The 17,887-nt window shown below is 37.4% G+C and overlaps 1 protein-coding gene across 2 annotated transcripts; it reads left to right on the top strand.

The window, feature by feature from the left end:
- Positions 1-18: 18 nt before the first annotated feature.
- LOC123610802 (PEST proteolytic signal containing nuclear protein) lies at positions 19-17,626 on the top strand. Of its 2 annotated transcripts, none has more exons than XM_045501871.1 (5): positions 19-147; positions 6,119-6,333; positions 9,419-9,493; positions 15,087-15,142; positions 15,838-17,626. In XM_045501871.1, the coding sequence occupies exons 1-5, from the start codon at positions 21-23 to the stop codon at positions 15,962-15,964; spliced, it is 600 nt and encodes a 199-aa protein (XP_045357827.1). In that variant the 5' UTR covers positions 19-20; the 3' UTR covers positions 15,965-17,626. The 2 variants fall into 2 exon arrangements, with proteins under 2 accessions (XP_045357827.1, XP_045357828.1); XM_045501872.1 differs by lacking the exon at positions 19-147 and adding an exon at positions 6,025-6,095 and having other exon boundaries at positions 6,171-6,333.
- Positions 17,627-17,887: the final 261 nt, after the last annotated feature.

The following is a 17,887-nucleotide window of genomic DNA, read 5'->3' on the forward strand; positions in this document are numbered from 1 at the left end:
CGAGCTGGCTCCGAAACTCAATGGTTGCTGGGCGGGGCCGTGACGTCCTTGGCGTGGCTGCAGCGGAGGCCGCGGCGGGGAAAATGGCGGACGGGAAGGCGGGAGAGGAGAAGCCTGAGAAGCCGCAGCGAGCTGGAGCCGCCGGAGGTGAACACAACCCCAGCGTCGCGGGCTGCGTGGGATGCTCTGGGCCTTTCTTTGAGCGCCCCGGGGTGGGGGGAATAGGATGGGGACGAAAATGAGCGGATCTGGCGCTCACCCGGCCAGGTGCTGGGCCCAGACGAGACCCGGGCACGCCCGGCGCGGCCCGCTGGGATCCGGGCCCACATCGCCTCCTTGCCGGGGAGAGCCGACCACTGTTGGTCACCTGCTGTCCCCAGCGGAGGCTCTGCTTCCAATGAGAAGGGAGATGGGTACCAGAGAGGGGTATCGAACTCGGGGTGGGACCAGGAGCGGCAGTGCAGGAGCCGCTACCGCCACACCGGAGACGCACATCACACAAAACACGCGCACACACACAGGAAGAGTCACCGAGCGGTGGCCGCAGGCACTGGCCACAGGCCGAGTTTCCAATGGTGCTGGCCTCTAAGTTACACCTAGGAGTTAGTTTGCTTCTCCCTTTTCGCTGAGGTGGTGTACGACCCCGGCCTTTTCTCTTTCATTTCCAAGCTGAATACCGACCCTGTAATGGGGATGGGTCGAGGAGATGGAAGGACAGAACACCATTGCCTGCCCGCTGGTTTAAGATGCGGGGTCTTAGGGTTAGGGTTTGGTTGCCTTTCTTCTAAGTGTCTGCTTTTTCTCAGTTAGGTTCTTGCCAGCTAACTGCTGACAGATATTTAGGTGGCTTAATAGGCTAGTGTGACTTTTCCTGTATTTTGTTACGATGTGAACTCGGATTACAGTTGTCTTCATTCTGTACCCTCCACTCTTATAAATTTGGGCCTTGTGCATGAAGGGAAAGAAACATCTTTCCAGGCGCCCGCCCATACCCCTTTGTCGTAACAAGGCAAGTAACTTAACACGTGGGAGGTGATCATAATGTCTTGAGAACGTTTTAAGTATTACTCTCTATTCTGACTTCCTCAAGTCTTATCCCTGAAGTATTTAAAGAAAATACAGATTATTAGCATACGAAAGCAGTTACTAGGACCTTATTAACATGACGTTTAATGTGAATTGCCTTGGGAATAAAAAACAGCAGTTTAAACCATCTAGTACTACCTCGTTAGGGATTTTTTCCCCCCTCAAAAATTATCTTGGAAATTATTGAGTAAAATTACGTTAAAAATTAGTAGTTTGAGGAAAAACAAAGATCTGTGACCTAAAGAATTTTACCTGGCTTTTAGACTATCTTTTAATTTTGTAAGATAGTTTTTTAAGTGTCTTGAGAGTGTGGGAGATGTGTTTAATGTGTTGCCAAAATGTACTTTAAGTGTCATCATAACTCCACTGTGTAATTTATCCACCACCCTTTCAGTTAGGGATAATTAGCATGAACATTGATGTTTTTATTTTAGCATATTTTTGTGTGTGTGGTGGTGGTATAAAATTATCTTGGGTGATTGATAACAAAAATTTTATGGTATCCTTGTGATTTAGAATAATATCCCTTAATAACTTCATCATAATTTGCCTTGGATTTGCCTGCCTTCACAAGAAAATGGTGCTGTTGCATATAAACCATTTTTGAATGTCAGGTATTTTTAATGAATTTATACAGAGGAATCATAGCTAAAACACTTAACACTGTGGATGTTGCTGAATTGCTAATTTTATGGCAAGTGGTCACTATTTTCAAACACTGTCAAGCTTATCTTAGGGACTTAACCTAGAGAATATTATGATTTTTAGTTCCTTTTGAACAGTCCAGTAAGTTGGAAGTGTATTTTCTTATAAGTAGTTATGAATGAATTTATGTCAGTAAGAGAAGCTACTTACTTGAGCTTGCTCTCACCTTAAAGAAGGGGGGGGGGGCGGGGGAATAAGGCTTTGGGCAGATTTTTTTTCTCCTTTGGCTAAATTTTTGTAGCTCCTTGAAATAGAAATTTTAGAAAAGCTGTCCATATCATAATCATGGCCACCTCATGCTGTTTCAGGTTATCTAAGAACTACTTGAATGAAAGTGACATTTATTATACCAGCCATTAGGAAGGTCTTGAATATGTTCTCATTTAAACTGCTTGTCAGTCCTTTTGGAGAGGTAGCTGTGTACTCTTTTATCAAATGAAGAAGCTACCAAAATACAAATGGATCATGAAGAATATACCCTTATGCAGTTAAACTTTATTAGCTAATTTTTTTTTCAAAATAAGGTAACTTTGTCCTCCAAAGCCCTCCTTTCCAACTATTCAGTGGAAAAGAAAAAATGTGCAAGTACCATGTGTAATTTGATTTCACATTAATCTACATTCTTTGCTCGGAATGAATACAAACTCAATAAAATCCCTTTTATTAAAATAATCCTTGATAAAGAATCTAGTACTTTTATATAATTTTATGCATTTATATTTTGCTGTAAATTGTTTTGTGATTTTATTTTTAAAAAACTGATCACATATTCTTTAAAATGTAAGTTGCCAGGCGCCTGGGTGGCTCAGTCGGTTAAGCGTCTAATTCTTTGTTTCGGTTCAGGTCATGATCTTGCGCAGTCCCTGAGTTCAGGCCTGCACTGATGGTGCGGAGCCTGCTTGGAATTCTCTCTTTCTGCCCCTCCCCTGAGCTTACTCTCACTCTCTCTCTCTCTCTCTCTCTCTCTCTCTCTCCCTCTCTCCCTCTCTCCCTCTCCCTCTCTCTCTCTCTCTCTCTCTCTCTCCCTCTCTCCCTCTCTCCCTCTCCCTCTCTCTCTCTCTCTCTCTCTCTCTCTCTCTCAAGATAAATAAACTTAAAAATAAATAGGGGTGCCTGGGTGGCTCAGTTAAGTGTCCTACTTTGGCTCAGGGTCATGATCTTGGGGTTCTTGAGTTGGAGCCCCCATCTGGCTCTCTACTGTCAGTGATCCTCTAGCTCCCTCTCTCTCTTTCCCTCCCCTGCACTCTCTCTCTTCTCTCTCCCCCTCTCTCTCTCTCTCTTAAAAATAAACATTTTTTTAAAAAGCATGAAAAAATAAATAAAATAAAAGTCACATTCTCTGCAGCATGGATATTCTGACAGATGACTCTTGCTTCTCCCTCAGAATCTAAAAGTTCCAACCTTGAACTACTTTTAATGAGGGATGTGTAGTGAGATTCAATGAATAGGAAATAAAGAGAATTTCAAATCCCTATTAAAAACAAAGAACAAAAATGTAAGTCATATTGCTAAAATTTTCACATTGCCAAACTATGGCCATCTAAAAATTTTTTCACTTTCCAAAATTCAGCGATCTCATTAAATAAATTGAAAACAGGAGTTCTTGATTAAAAGCTCCCAAATGCTAAAGTGCAGAACATGTTGTATTTAAAGATAAACACTTTAATGGACCTTGAATTAGTGTTGATATTTAATGGTATATTTCAAAGCTCAAATTAGGTTGAAATAATTTTCTCTTCTGATGAACTATAGATTTGTACAAACTGTGACAACAGTCTCATTGATAATATGGATTTGTCTGTCACATTTTTCTGTTTTCATTGCTGTTTCCATTTGCTGTATTTCCTAAATGTTTTGTGTATTTTACTACGTAATTATTAGATTACCTAAAGAGAAAATAGCAGCTCCAATCCATGTGATACATTGAGCCATTTAAGGCTAAGTAATAAGTACTAATAGTACACCTACTTTCCTTCACTCCCTTTCCCCCATCCCTTTGCTGAAGAGCGGATAATTTCTAAAGTTGTTGAGTATTTACAGTTGTTTAAAAAAAAAAAAAAAAAAGCTTCTTGAGAAGAGCAAGGCCAAAGAGTTATTTACTATGTCCAAAAATAATTGCTGGATCTGGAATCAGTCGTGTTTAGAAATGACCTACTAGACATAGCATGTTTCATCTTCAGTGTGGACCTGAAATGTGGGTGGTCTTAATAGTCTGCCTCTTAAGGTGTCAAGAGGGCAGATAAAAATAAAATTGAGTTGCTGCCAGTTGGTTACCTAATTAATGGTAGTTTTCCCAACTTCCCCGTTCATGCTACCTTTTCTACAGCAGTGTCTATAGAAATCTTCCCTATAGCATCATGGGATTGGACAGATAGTATTGTTTCATATATTATCACATACGAGTTCAGCCAGTTATCACACTTAATTGTACTAATATTATAGTAAGATTTATGTTTTTCATTTTGTTTCATATTTATGCTATCGTTTTTCTAGATTCTTTGTTCCGGAATTTTGTGGGTAAAAGGAGACCTAGAATTAAGAAAAGATAGGTTTCTTTAAAGAACTGGAGATCTTGAGTAATTATGTATAGTTCTTGGGTCACAGTTCAAAAGCAGAGTTGTATATACCACAGTCAAGACTAAATGTTCTTTATGCTATTTGATGTTTTCTAGAGTTTGTGTTTGCACAAAATTTGTGCCTTAATATATATAGTTTCTTTTTGTAAACCCAGTGCATTTTCTATATGTTTATATGTGTTCCCATACGTAGAGACTGAGTTTTCAATTTTAGCTGTCAGTCACAAAGAAATAGTTATTGTTTAGGTTCTACAGTATAATTCATAATTGATCAAAACTATAAACAATGCAGAATGAAATTTAGAACACTGCTTTTAGTTATAAACTAATGTTGGCATAATACTGTCTTATTTTTAAGAAATTCTACATTTATTTCTGTATTTCAACTATTGAATATTAATCTTACATTCTTCAGGTGCTATTGTAATTTCATATCTAAGTAAGTGACTGGCACCTCCAGCAACCATTCCAGTGCTATCTTTGTCTCCTGGGGAAATCCCAAAACCTAATCCTGCTTAATTCCTCCTCAACATTTTTATTATAACTTTCACCGCTGTCCAAAGGGGATAGAGTTCCTGTTGTCTTTCCTATAAACGCAATCAAATGTTCTGTTCAAAGTGCTTATTAATTTAGAGACCTCTTCATTCCAGAAATATATGGATTAAGATATATAGTCTCTGGATTTTTTAATATTACTTGTCCATCTATCTGTGTTTGATTTCCCGCTTTCCCCCCATTCTAGAAATGTCCTGTTTTCTTAACAGTTGTCAGGGATATTGCTTAGAGCATCTTGTCTTCATAAACTAGTGTAACAGAAAACATTCTCTAGGGTGAATTGGGGCAAGAAAATAAAATTTTTAATAATCAACCAAACTTCTTCTATCTTACATTCCAATATATTAAGTAGCCTTCTTGTGCAAAGGACCAAAGATACTCAAAATAAAAACTTACTGTTACCATTCATTGATTAATACAGACTCAAGCCAAATCATTGAAAGCCCTCTTACATTCCTAGTCTACATATGTATGGCTTCTACTATTTGAAATTATAATTAGTTCATCTTTCTTTCATTATAAAAAGTAGTGTATGAACCTAAGTATGATCGTTAAAACAGATGATAACCAAGCTTTCAAAGTAGAATTAAGTTACATTAGAGGGGATGACTTGAAGGCTTCCTTGAGTTTCCTTTTCAACTCTAAAAATCGTGTGAGAGGTACATGAGGCACACATCACTCAAGAAAATTACTCCAGGCTGTATTAGCACTGTAGTTCAGGTAATAATGGACCATTCATAGCTAGGTACTTTGTATAACTAGTAGTACATAATTGAAGAATGTTAGAATTTATTAGTCAAATGTGTTTTTCTGTGACGTGGACTAATATTCACAAGCTAGTTTGTGTAGAAGAACTTACAGGCCTTAATTTCTAAAAAGCAAAATTCCACAAATAATTAGATTATTAGATAACTTCTATAATAGTGTTTAGTTGAAGGGTCTTACATTATATGAACTCTACGTTTATAATTTTAAATTGCTCTGTATTTTATGCTAGTTAATTCATGGGACCCTCTTCTACTGCCACACAATCTCAGTTCCTGCTGTACACTCTAACACAGTGGAAGAGACTGTTGGGTCAGTAGGTGACACCTGCAGAGGTATCTTCCTTATAACGATGCTTTTTGAGGTTGCTGCTCCCATCAATCTGCTCAGTAAAAATAGCTCATCTTGGTAAGTTGTTTCGACTTCACCAGGACCTGAAGAAGAAGCAGAAAAACCTGTGAAAACTAAGACTGTTTCTTCCAGTAATGGAGGGGAAAGTTCCAGTCGCAGCGCTGAGAAGCGATCAGCTGAAGAAGAAGCTGCAGACCTCCCAACAAAGCCTACAAAGATCTCCAAGTTTGGATTTGCCATAGGTAGTCAGACGACAAAGAAAGCCTCAGCCATATCCATCAAACTTGGATCAAGTGTGAGTTGTTATTTGATCTATATGGTGTGCATAATGGGGCTTAAGAATTTGTTTTGGAAACCTGCTTTTATGGGGTTATGGTAAATTGAGTGTAAAAAGGTACTTTGGTACATGAACTTACATGTTAAGTATTTAAGAAGTTATTAGCTCTATGTTCAAGAACAATATGGATAAATCATAACTCAGTAAAACTTTTTCAAAAAGGTTTGGAGTATGAGAAGGAGCAACTATTATAGGGAATATATAATTTATAAAGTAACAGCTTAGAATTTTTCTCAGTTGAGTAAAACCTCTGAAAAACATTTTCAGAAAGAATTTCATTTTTTTTCCTTATTTTTCAATTCCAGTGATATTAAAAATAATATTTCTAGAAATAAGTACTAGTGAGATACTGCTTGATAAGAAGAGCTTCCTGGTCACTTTACTTTGGAGCTACAAATGGACATTGAGTTCTATATATCCAATGACAGATCAACTTTTGGTCCCTTGTTTTAAATATAAACCTTAAGTTAATAATTAACTAACTGTGGAGTATCTGGAAAGTTTTGAAATATTAGATTGAAGCTTATGAAGTTTTGATATTTGACTAATTTTGACCTACAAAAGTGACAATTTCATATGCTTCAACCACATAGGTCTTTCAGAAAAAAATGTTACTTAAATAGTGTACACTGTTGGCTTTAGAAAATAGTCACATTCTTGTGTAAAGAGAATAATCCTAAAATTACTAGAATTACTACTTTTGAGTTGTTTATTCATGTATTCATGTCTGTTCTGTGAAAATTAATGCTTATTTGCCAGGTGCACACAGCTTTATTCTGTGTATGATGTTCATTCCAAGATCTTAAAAATATGATATGGATCAAGTTCCTACTAGAGTCAATGTGTTTGAGTTATACTTACAGTTTTAGAAGAGCTACCATTTCTCAGGACCCCTACTCCTACCCTATGTTGTTTTGCTTTTTCCTATTTGTTTTCTTTTTATTCCTTTAAAAAATTCATTCCAAACAAAAGACATTCTGCTCATAACTTCATTACTTCATAACTTTTCTTCCTATTTGAGCTGATTTCTTTTTGTTTAATATGTTTTTTTTATAAAGTTGCATAGACCTAACTGCATAAGTATTTGTGTTTTTCTGATAGTCATTCAACATGTATTCTCAGACACACTTCAATATAGATATTCCTCTCGATAATAGATTCTGCTGTGGTTCAACACACCCCTAAATTAGATATGCAAATCCCTACTTTTTCTAAATCATTGACATGATGTAGTAATTCCTCCTCATTTTAGAAGGGAGGGTTTTGGTTGAGAAAGTCTACTCAGTAAAAATTTCTTAATCTTTGGAAAACAAAAACTTGTTTTCATAAAATAAACTATAGTATAACCACAGTTGTCTTAGGGAGGTGGGATGTAAGATACAAAAAATAGTTGAAACTATTGCTTTTATTATATGATATGAAAAGATAGTTGATCAGCAGATACTTGTGTCATATATGTATGTACAACATCAAATATCTGACATCTTTAAAAGAGTAAAGGGTATTTCTAGAGTCTTTATGCATAATCTCCAAATTAATGGCTTTTATTCCTTCAAAAGCAAGTACTATTGACAGAAGTGTTTGTGTTATAAAAAGAAAGCGTGGTTCATTTTGTTTCAGGAGATCAGAGAAGATTTCACTGATGAAGTGATGCTTGAGTTGGCCTTAACTGTATAGACAGGAGGCAAAGGGCATCTCAGATAAAAAGAATTTCATGCAAAAGTAGTTTAGATGTGAAGCCACATGGTACATTCAGGAAAATGTTTGTAGTTGGAAATTGGTATGCAAATGTAGGGATGAAAAGCCCCGCTAAATGAGACCATAGAACCAAATCATAAAGGACTTGCATAGTTTGGTTTTATTCTTTAAGTTCTAGTGGAGCTATGAAACTGGTGTAAGGAAGCTTAACCCTTAAACAGATGTGCATTTTAGAAATACCACTTTGGTGCCATTATAGAGGAGAAAATTGAGAGTAGGGGATGGTATTTCTAACAGTAGTTCAGGCAAGTAATGCTAAAGGGCCTTAGGTGTCCATAGTATGGTAGTTGATGGGAAGGCAGAGGGAGACGTAAGTCTATTAAATATTTAATCTACAGGACTTTATGATAGAGCCAAGTTGAAGAAAAGGATTTCTGGCTTGGGTACTTAGAACACTGTCAAACTAAAGTGCCCATCGGAGCTCTTAAGTGGAGCTCCAGTAGGCATGTGACATTCTATTTGGGAGTAGACATTTAAGATTTGGTAGTTAAAACCATGGGAGTGAATGGAGATGACCAGGGAAGTACAGAGAAGGAAAGGTCACTAAGAACAGAATCTTGGGTGTGTGTTATTTAAGGGGGGAACAGGAGGAAACAAAGAACAAAAGGTCAGAGAATTAGAATAGCCTATAAAAAGCAGTGTCAGAGAATTCAAGGTAGGAGTGTTTTCAAAAAGGAGCTGGTGATTAGAGTCAAAAGCAGCACACCAGTCATTGGTGACCCTACAGAATCAAGGTCACCTGATTCTAGGTGAGTGAGGAGCCATGGGAGAATGAAGGAGGAAGCCTGATTGCAGTGGGTTGAAGACCAGATTGATGGTGAGAGGATGATGATAGAGCAGTTTACCTCAAAAACTTAGGTTGGATAGAAGAGAAACATATTTACGGGCTACAGGGCAGAACACTAGTAGAGAGAGGAGTCTTGGTGTCTTTTATGTTCTTAAGTCACACTGCAATTCATTCTTGGCCACTGTGGGCAAGTACTACTAATCATTTCCCTTTACCTTTACCAGGTATCCCTTAGCTAAATGATATTAAATTACAGATCCTGACTAGAAAATCTTTTACAGGATAAAAACAAATGGACATATCATTAATAAAATTAAAGCTACCCATTGATAACCACATTTGTAAAAAGAGAAAATGGAGTTCTTTAAAGTTTGTTCTGAGTTCCTTAGTATGTTTCTATGAAAACATAAAATTGAATCTTTGAAGATAAATTATTTGTATCATTAAATAAGCCTGTGTAAACGTTATGTGATACTTCTTAATGTGTTTCTTCTTCAGAAGCCTAAAGAAACTGTTCCAACTCTTGCTCCAAAAACACTTTCAGTAGCAGCAGCTTTTAATGAAGATGAAGATGTAAGTTGATACCTAGTTTTGTTTATTTTACTTGAATCAGTTCTTTAATGAAGTTAGTGGCAGGTTGTAGGTTGCATTAATGGTACTAGTGAATTTTCTTTGTAATTCTGAATAGATTTTTTGTGATGCCTGCAAAATCTGGATATTTCTATTTATGTGGTTGTAGGATTATTTAAAATATAACTGCCTTTGGGGGCAATGACCTTAAGAATCAAATCAACAAATGCTTGATATATGTGTTGATACATATATCATATATATGTGCTAGGAAATATGTAGGATCCAGGAAAAGACAGATTTAATGCTGCTGCCTTTAATAATTTTATAGTTGGAGTCTTCAGTGTTCAGGCATCATGCATTCATTCAGCTTACAAAAGACAGCTATAGTGTTTTCTCCCATGAGGAATGGCTAATAGTGCAGGTGATTCTGCTAGAAGTTGTGTTCATTAAGCATGTGTTCCAAAGTGAGCACGAGTTGCTTATCTGCTATTCTCTTAGACAGACTTAGCTCTTTCATGCCTCTCACAGTGTCCCTCTCTTCTTGTGCTTATGAATAACGTATGGAATTTAAAGCATCATTTTGACTGATTTTTTTTCTTTGGTCTCTGACTTTAGAAACCTAACCCCCTCTTAAGATGTGACCCCATTGTATAACAATTAACTGTTAACAGGGTACATGAGTAATTGCTCTCAAAAACAATATGGATAAGAATTACACATTCAGAGGAGCACAGTGTGGGCTGAAATAATTGGGAAGAACATAAAAGAGAAGTAAGAATTGGATACTAAAACATTAGGCAGGGTTTTGACAAACCAAAGAATACTTTTATAAGCTAAGACAAGTCATAAATACTAGCAGCTGTATTTGTCTGGACTGGAGATTTCTGTAGCCGTTTGGGCAAGGATAAGTATGGAATGATTAGAGCCCAGATCAGTAGGTAAAGAATTACTGTGGTTATCTCTGGATTCTTTGCACTTAACCTATTGCACACACTTGAGCAACTTTTTTTAATGTTTATTTATTTTTGGGAGAGAGAGAGAGAGCGAGTGAGTGAGCATGAGCTGAGGAGGGGCAGAGAGAGAGGGAGACACAGAATCTGAAGCAGACTCCAGGCTCCTAGCTGTCAGCACAAAGCCCGACGCAGGGCTCAAACCCACAAACCGTGAGATCATGACCTGAGCTGAAGTCGGTCGCCCAATCAACAGCCACCCAGGCGCCCCTGAGTAGTTTCTATATGCTAGGCACAGTGAGATTGCAAAGATAATTCAGACATGTCCCTCCAGGAACTCAGTCTCATAGGGCATAAAATAGTACAAAATGAAACTCAAAAGTATACAAAGATATGAAGTGATAATGGAAATTCAAGGAAGGAAGAGAGGCCAAGTAACTAGATGCCAGCACTGAACTGGCAGTGGGAAGACCTGGATTCTTCTCCTGTCTTGTCCAGTTACCAACTAGTAGAAAGCCTGTGAAATAAATCACTTTACCTTTTTGGAGACTTCGTTTTTCAGTTGTAAAATGAAAGGTCAGTTTAAATCATACATTTTTAAACTACTTGTCAGAGTTGTAGGATTCTGTGGAAATGTCTATGCTGACAGCTCAGAGCCTGCTCTAGCTTCTATGTCTACCTCTCTTTCTGTCCCTCCCCTACCCACACTCTGTCCCTCTCTAAAGTAAATAATAAAACGTTAAAAAAAAAAAACTAAAAAATAATATCCCATGTTTTCTGTTATCTCTAACATTCTTGAGAGATTAGGTAGCTTTTTGCTATGTACAGAATGTATGAGAGAAGGACAATATACGAAAAAGGGAACAGTGTGTGTGAAAAGAGAGGCTGGAAATGGTAAACACCTACATGATGGTAATGGCTTTTTTTGAATGCCTAACAATTTGGGTCTTTTCATATAACTTTATTTTATCCTCCATATATTCCTATGAATCATGCAATGTAGTTATTCCTGTTTGGCAAATGGAGAAATTAACAAGTTAATGATGGTAAAGGATATTAATTTTAACTTGTCTCTTAGATAAAAGAATGTGTGTATCTAAAATCATCTGGTTTTTCCTTTTTCTGCAGAACATAAGTAACACGGGATATATATCTGGGCCTAAAATATATTTGACAAAGAGGGCATCCATTTAATTAATTTTAAATTTTAAAAATATATTTTTCATTGTTACCTTTTTAGTCTCCTTTAATTTGGACAATTCCTTGGCCTCTGTTCTATGGCATTAACATTTTTGAAGAGTCCAGGCCAGTTATTTTGTAAAGTTTTCCTTAGTTTGAATTTGTGTGATGTTTCCTTATGATTAGATTCACATTACTTACTTTGGCAGGAGTACCACAGAAGCTATGCCAAGTTCTTAATGCATCATAATCAGAGTGCACATGTTGTCAATATGTCCCATTACTGACGGTGCTAACTTTGATCTTTTGGTTAAAGTGATGTCTGCCAGATTCCTCTGCTTTTCAAAAAAAATTTTTTTAATGTTTATTTATCTTTGAACATTAGCAGGGGAGGGGCAGAGAGAGGGGGAGGCACAGAATCCAAAGCCAGCTCCAGGCTCCAAGCCGTCAGCACAGAGCCCGACGCCGGCCTCGAACTCACGAACCACAAGATCACAACCTGAGCCAAAGTCGGTAGCTTAACCAACTGAGCCACCCGGGCACCCTTCTGCTTTTCAGATTATTATTTTACCTTTTATAATTAAAGATTATATGGGGGGCATCTGGCTGGTTCAGTTGGTAGAGCTTGCAACTCTTGATCTTGGGGTTTATATTTGAGCCCCAAGTTGGGTGTAGAGATTACTTAAAAATAAAATCTGTAATTAAAAAAAAAATACAAGGCACCTGGGTGGATCAGTCAGTTAAACCTCTGACTTCAGCTCGGGTCATGATCTCATGAAACGGGCTCTCTGCTGTCTCTGCTGCTCCCCTGCTTGTGCTCTTTCTCTCAGAAATAAACATTTAAGAAAATAGTAATAATAAAAACATTCTCATGAGTGTTAACATCCATTGAGGGATTCCTACCAGAATCAGTTACGATTTTTCTTTTTCTTTTATCTCTTGTATATTTATTGTCTCTACTATAAGGAAAAACTTCCCCTTATTTATGTAAGTGTAGGTTCATCAGTTCTTTATTCAGTAAGCTATAATGCTTGCTCCAGATTTGACCAGTAGAAACCCCTTTAGACTAGATCTTGAGAACACTCTTTTAAAAAAATATTTAGGGGCGCCTGGGTGGCACAGTCGGTTAAGCGTCCGACTTCAGCCAGGTCACGATCTCGCGGTCCGTGAGTTCGAGCCCCGCGTCAGGCTCTGGGCTGATGGCTCAGAGCCTGGAGCCTGTTTCCGATTCTGTGTCTCCCTCTCTCTCTGCCCCTCCCCCGTTCATGCTCTGTCTCTCTCTGTCCCAAAAATAAATAAACGTTGAAAAAAAAAATTTTTTTTTTTTAAAAATATTTAGAGGTGCCTGGCTGACTCAGTAGTAGGTAAGCGCGCATGACTGTTGGTCTGAGGGTTGTTGGAGCTTACCTAAAAGGGGGCTTGGGGGTCACCTGTCTGTTTCGGTCAGTAGGATGTGCATGTGACTCTTCATCCTGGGTCATGAGTTCAAGCCCATGTTGGACTTGGAGCCTACTTTAAAAAAAAAAGAATATTTAGCTCAGCAGCAGCATTTATTTGACTTACCAGTCAGTTAAGCCTCTGACTTAGGCTCAGGTCATGATCTCACAGTTTGTGAGTTCGAGCCCTGCATCAGGCTCCGTACTGACAATGCAGAGCCTGCTTGGCATTCTGTCTCTCTCCCTGTCTTTGCCCCTTACCCGCTTGCTTGTGCATGCTCACTCTCTCAAAAATAAATAAACTTAAAAAAAAAAAAAGGAATTTAACTTACCATATATCTTTTCAACATTTATGTAAGTACTAATGAATGAACTTTCAAGATATTCGAGATATCTTTATAGTGAAGGAGACGTTTTTAGAAGGAACAATACCATAAAGTTACTAAGATTCTTTGCTTTGGCATCCAACTCTTTTGCTATTTATTAGCTTTGTGACTTTGGACAAACTAACCTTGTTTACCTCAACTTTAAAATGCAAATGCTCAGCCAGTTGAGCAGCCAAATTTTTTTTTTTTAATTTTTAAAATATTTATTTGTTTTTGAGAGAGAGAGAGCACGCGCTTGGGTGCACAAGTGGAGGGGGGGTGGGGCAGACGGAGAGGGAGACACAGAATCCGAAGCAGGCACCAGGCTCTGAACTGTCAGCACAGAGCCAGACATGGGGCTCAAACTCAGAAACAGTGAGATCAGGACCTGAGCAGAAGCTGGCCACTCAGCTGACTGAGCCACCCAGGTGCCCTGAGCAGCCAACTCTTTTGATTTCAGCTCAGGTCCTAATCCCAGGGCCTTAGGCTCCAAGCTGAGTGTGGACCCTGCTTGAGATTCTCTCTCCCTCCCTCCGCCCCCTCTCCCCTACTTGCGAGGTTTCACTCTTTTTCTCTCAAATAAATAAATAAAATGCAAGTGATGATAAGATTTGTTAGGGTTTATTTGTTTGGGGGAGGGGTTTGTTTTGTATTATTTTAGGATGTGATTAGGGTTTTATTTTATTTTAATGTTTATTTTTGAGAGAGCTCAAGCAGGGGAGGTGCAGAGAAAAAGGGAGTCAGGATCTGAAGTGGGTTCTGTGCTGACAGCTCAGAACCTGGAACTTGCTTCAGAGTCTATGTCTCTGTCTCTCTCTGCCTCTGCCCCTTCCTCCCTCTCCCTCCCTCTCTCTCAAAAAAAAAAAAAAAAAAAATTAAAGATAGTGCATATTAATTTTAATTTTTTTTAACATGTATTCATTTTTGAGAGACAAAGACAGAGCGCAAGCAGGGGTGGGGCAGAGAGAGGGAGACACAGAATCAGAAGCAGGCTCCAGGCTCTGAGCTGTCAGCACAGAGCCCGATGCAGGGCTGGCACTCATCAACCGTGAAGATCATGACCTGAGCCAAAGTCGGATGCTTAACCGACTGAGCCACCCAGGCACCCATAAAGATGGTACATATTAAAGAATTTAGCACAATGTGTATGTGTAGCATAGTAAGCAAATGGTTTTGGTTCTAGAATACCAAGTTTTTCCAGATTTTTTTCTTTATGCAAAATCAACACTTGAAGCTGTGTTTCTTTTTATTTTTTTATTTATTTATTTATTTACTTTTTTAAATTTTTTTTTTTTCAACGTTTATTTATTTTTGGGACAGAGAGAGACAGAGCATGAACGGGGGAGGGGCAGAGAGAGAGGGAGACACAGAATCGGAAACAGGCTCCAGGCTCTGAGCCATCAGCCCAGAGCCTGACGCGGGGCTCAAACTCACGGACCGCGAGATCGTGACCTGGCTGAAGTCGGACGCTTAACCGACTGCGCCACCCAGGCGCCCCTGTGTTTCTTTTTAAAATGTAGTTAAGATAAATAATTTTTTCCTTTTACAAAGATTTACAGTATTGAAAATGCTAAAAGGCTTAGATACAAATTTAGTATTATGAGTTAGCAAGTGAATTTTAATAAACCTGTAATGAGTCATCTCTGCTTTTTTTCCCCTCCAGAGTGAACCAGAGGAAATGCCTCCAGAAGCAAAGATGAGGATGAAGAACATTGGAAGGTATGTGCTTTTTTATAAAGATTCTAGAGAATGATCTTTTAGTGTTCCGACTTTTCTTAAATATTCGGGCAAAACAATTCTGTGAGCTGTCAGTGATGTTATTTTCCCTTCCGGTAAGAGAAAAGGAGTACCTTCCTTTCATACTGGGACCCAGAGTGAGACTTTAGACTTACTGTCGAACCCAGTCTAAATACCCAGTTTGTGTGTGTGTGTGTGTGTGTGTGTGTGTGTGTACACACACACACACACACACACACACACATTTAAAAACATGTAAAACATAAAATTGAAGTAAATATGACACAAGTCCACAGTGGCACCTGAACCCTTTTATGTGTAATACATCTTCATGTTTTTCTTCGATTTCGTTTTTTATAGATGCTGATGGCAAGCCATCAGTTGATTTTATGACCCTGTTAGTGGGTTTCAAGCAACAGTTTTAAAAACTGTCACGGTTGCCACCCTTAGCTATGTGTCAAAAGTACCTTACATGTTTGTTAAAACTACAAATTTGCTTGGTCCCTCTTTAGACCTACTGAATCTGAAATTTTAGGAATGGGGCTTATAGAAAGTATTTTTTTTTAATTGTGTAGGGATTTCTGATGTTCAGCTTGTGTTCATAATAGGTACTAAACAAATATGTTTTGAAAGGCCTTATATAACTTTTAAAATAAATTTCCTGTCTTTTAACACAGGGATACACCAACATCAGCAGGACCAAACTCCTTCAATAAAGGAAAGCATGGTTTTTCTGATAACCAGAAGCTATGGGAGCGAAATATAAAATCTCATCTTGGAAATGTCCATGACCAAGACAATTAAATGATGTGTTTTGAAATTGGGTGTGGGGTGGGTGTAAAGTTAAAAGGAACAGTTTCCTTTTTTAAAGAATGGTATAAGACTATCTTTGGAGCCGCCTTTTTTTTTTTTTTAAAGATTGAGTGGTACACTAATAAATGAGAGTTTGAAATTAGAGGTAATTTATGTTTTATATACAGATTTCAAGACATTTGCTAATTTTGTAGTTTCATGTGATTAGTTTCCAAAGGTTACAGATAATAAAAAAATCAGAAATGGTACCTTTCTAAGAATTGCATATTTTTTTAGACGCAATTATTAGCACATTAAGAGGGACGCAAAAAGTTATTGTCTATTTAAACTGCAAGCAATTACTCTTTACTCCCTTATTACACTGAAGTGTTTGGCTCCCAGGAACAGCCTTATAGAGAGGGAGTACTGTATTGGGAGGAAAATGTTACTGGACTATTGACTGAAAGTACATTAGATAAAATTAAAATACAGCCTTTTTTTTTCCTAATGGGCATTTGTTTCGTTTCAAGTCATCAAAAACTAGGTATTGCATTACTATCAGTTGGTACAGATGCTTAGCTCTTGAAAAAAAATTTTTTTTTAATTTTATGTAAATTGTTGAGTATTTGAAATAGCCCACTTCACCTTAACGGGTCTTGTCTACCTTCATTAGTCTTCAAAGACCATTTGCTACCAAAGTAAATCAGTATTTTGAATGTGCTTCTCTTGGTTTTTGTTACTAGTTAGTTGCTGCAAGCATTTCCACCAGATCTTGAGGCAAATCATAAGGAAGCTGTTTCTTTTAAAATACAAACCACCACCAAAAATTTAAATGTACATAATACTTAAATATGTGGCTGTTTTTATTTTTTAAAAAGTAGAAACACCAAAAAGACAACATTGTATGAAGATGAAAATGAGAAAGATGCACTTTCTGTAACTTTGTTAAAGCTTAATTTAAGTTACTAACTTGTGAAAGCAAATTTGATTTGAACTTAATACAAGAATTCTTTATTTTAGGACAGTACTGTGGTTTATTTGAGTGTATACATATTAACCAATGGCCTCTCAAAAGCACATTTTAGGTACTGAAGATAAAAAGAAAATGCATCTTTAAACATATTTTATGGAATCTTTGACCACATATACGTTGTTAGATCTGTGTATTGTAGGTTTTTTTTTTTAATTTTTGTATATGAATTCTTTTTTAATGTGATAGTTAAACACATCTTTAAAAACCTAGTCACAGATAAAAGAAACAAAAATTGAAAATTCCTGCAATGTTTAATTTGGAGGCAGCTTCAGACTATTTTATTGGTGGGAACTACTCGCCAAGCTCTTTTAATAAGTAATAACTCCAGAGAAGCAGCCTGTATATATTCCTAACACTTGTTCATTTGCATTTAAGTTTAGAGTAAGCCCCAAGTAAAACAATGGAAATGTATATAGAACTATTAGTTCTTACATGATTTAATTATATCAAGATACATGAATTTAACTTGCTTTAATGTAGGCAAACTTTCCACTTTTGTCCATTTTACTGTTTATGTTAAAATAACATCCCTCTCCTACATATTCTTTTCTTGACTCAAATATTAGCCTAAGGTCAAGATGGGAGAGAAACGACTGAGATGAATGTCTTTACTAAAATACCAATAAATTTGTCAAACTCAATAGTGTTCTTATTTTCTATTCTGCTTAATTGTCGCTGTTTTTTTTTGTTTTGTTTTTTAACATAAAAGAAGAGACAGATATTATGATTGTTGCTCTTTTCCAGATGGTTGGCCAAAGTAAAGGGAGTTTTAAAACTACTACTTAGTGGAGTCTTCCTAACTTAGCACATAGTTCTGTAGCATTATAATATCTGGGGTTGGAAAAGACTTAATCCAAATCCTCCCTCTCCACTGCCAAAGTATTGCCTGTCTTCTGCTTTAG

The sequence above is a fragment of the Leopardus geoffroyi genome, chromosome C2 (genome assembly GCF_018350155.1).
Source record: "Leopardus geoffroyi isolate Oge1 chromosome C2, O.geoffroyi_Oge1_pat1.0, whole genome shotgun sequence".
Lineage (NCBI taxonomy): Eukaryota > Metazoa > Chordata > Mammalia > Carnivora > Felidae > Leopardus > Leopardus geoffroyi.

Excerpts from the sequence above, each read along its gene's own strand:
- LOC123610802 (XM_045501871.1), top strand. The coding sequence starts at position 21 with ATGGTTGCTGGGCGGGGCCGTGACGTCCTTGGCGTGGCTGCAGCGGAG. Across the intron at positions 6,334-9,418 it reads CCATCAAACTTGGATCAAGT|AAGCCTAAAGAAACTGTTCC; the intron begins GTGAGTTGTTAT and ends TTTCTTCTTCAG. Across the intron at positions 15,143-15,837 it reads AGGATGAAGAACATTGGAAG|GGATACACCAACATCAGCAG; the intron begins GTATGTGCTTTT and ends CTTTTAACACAG.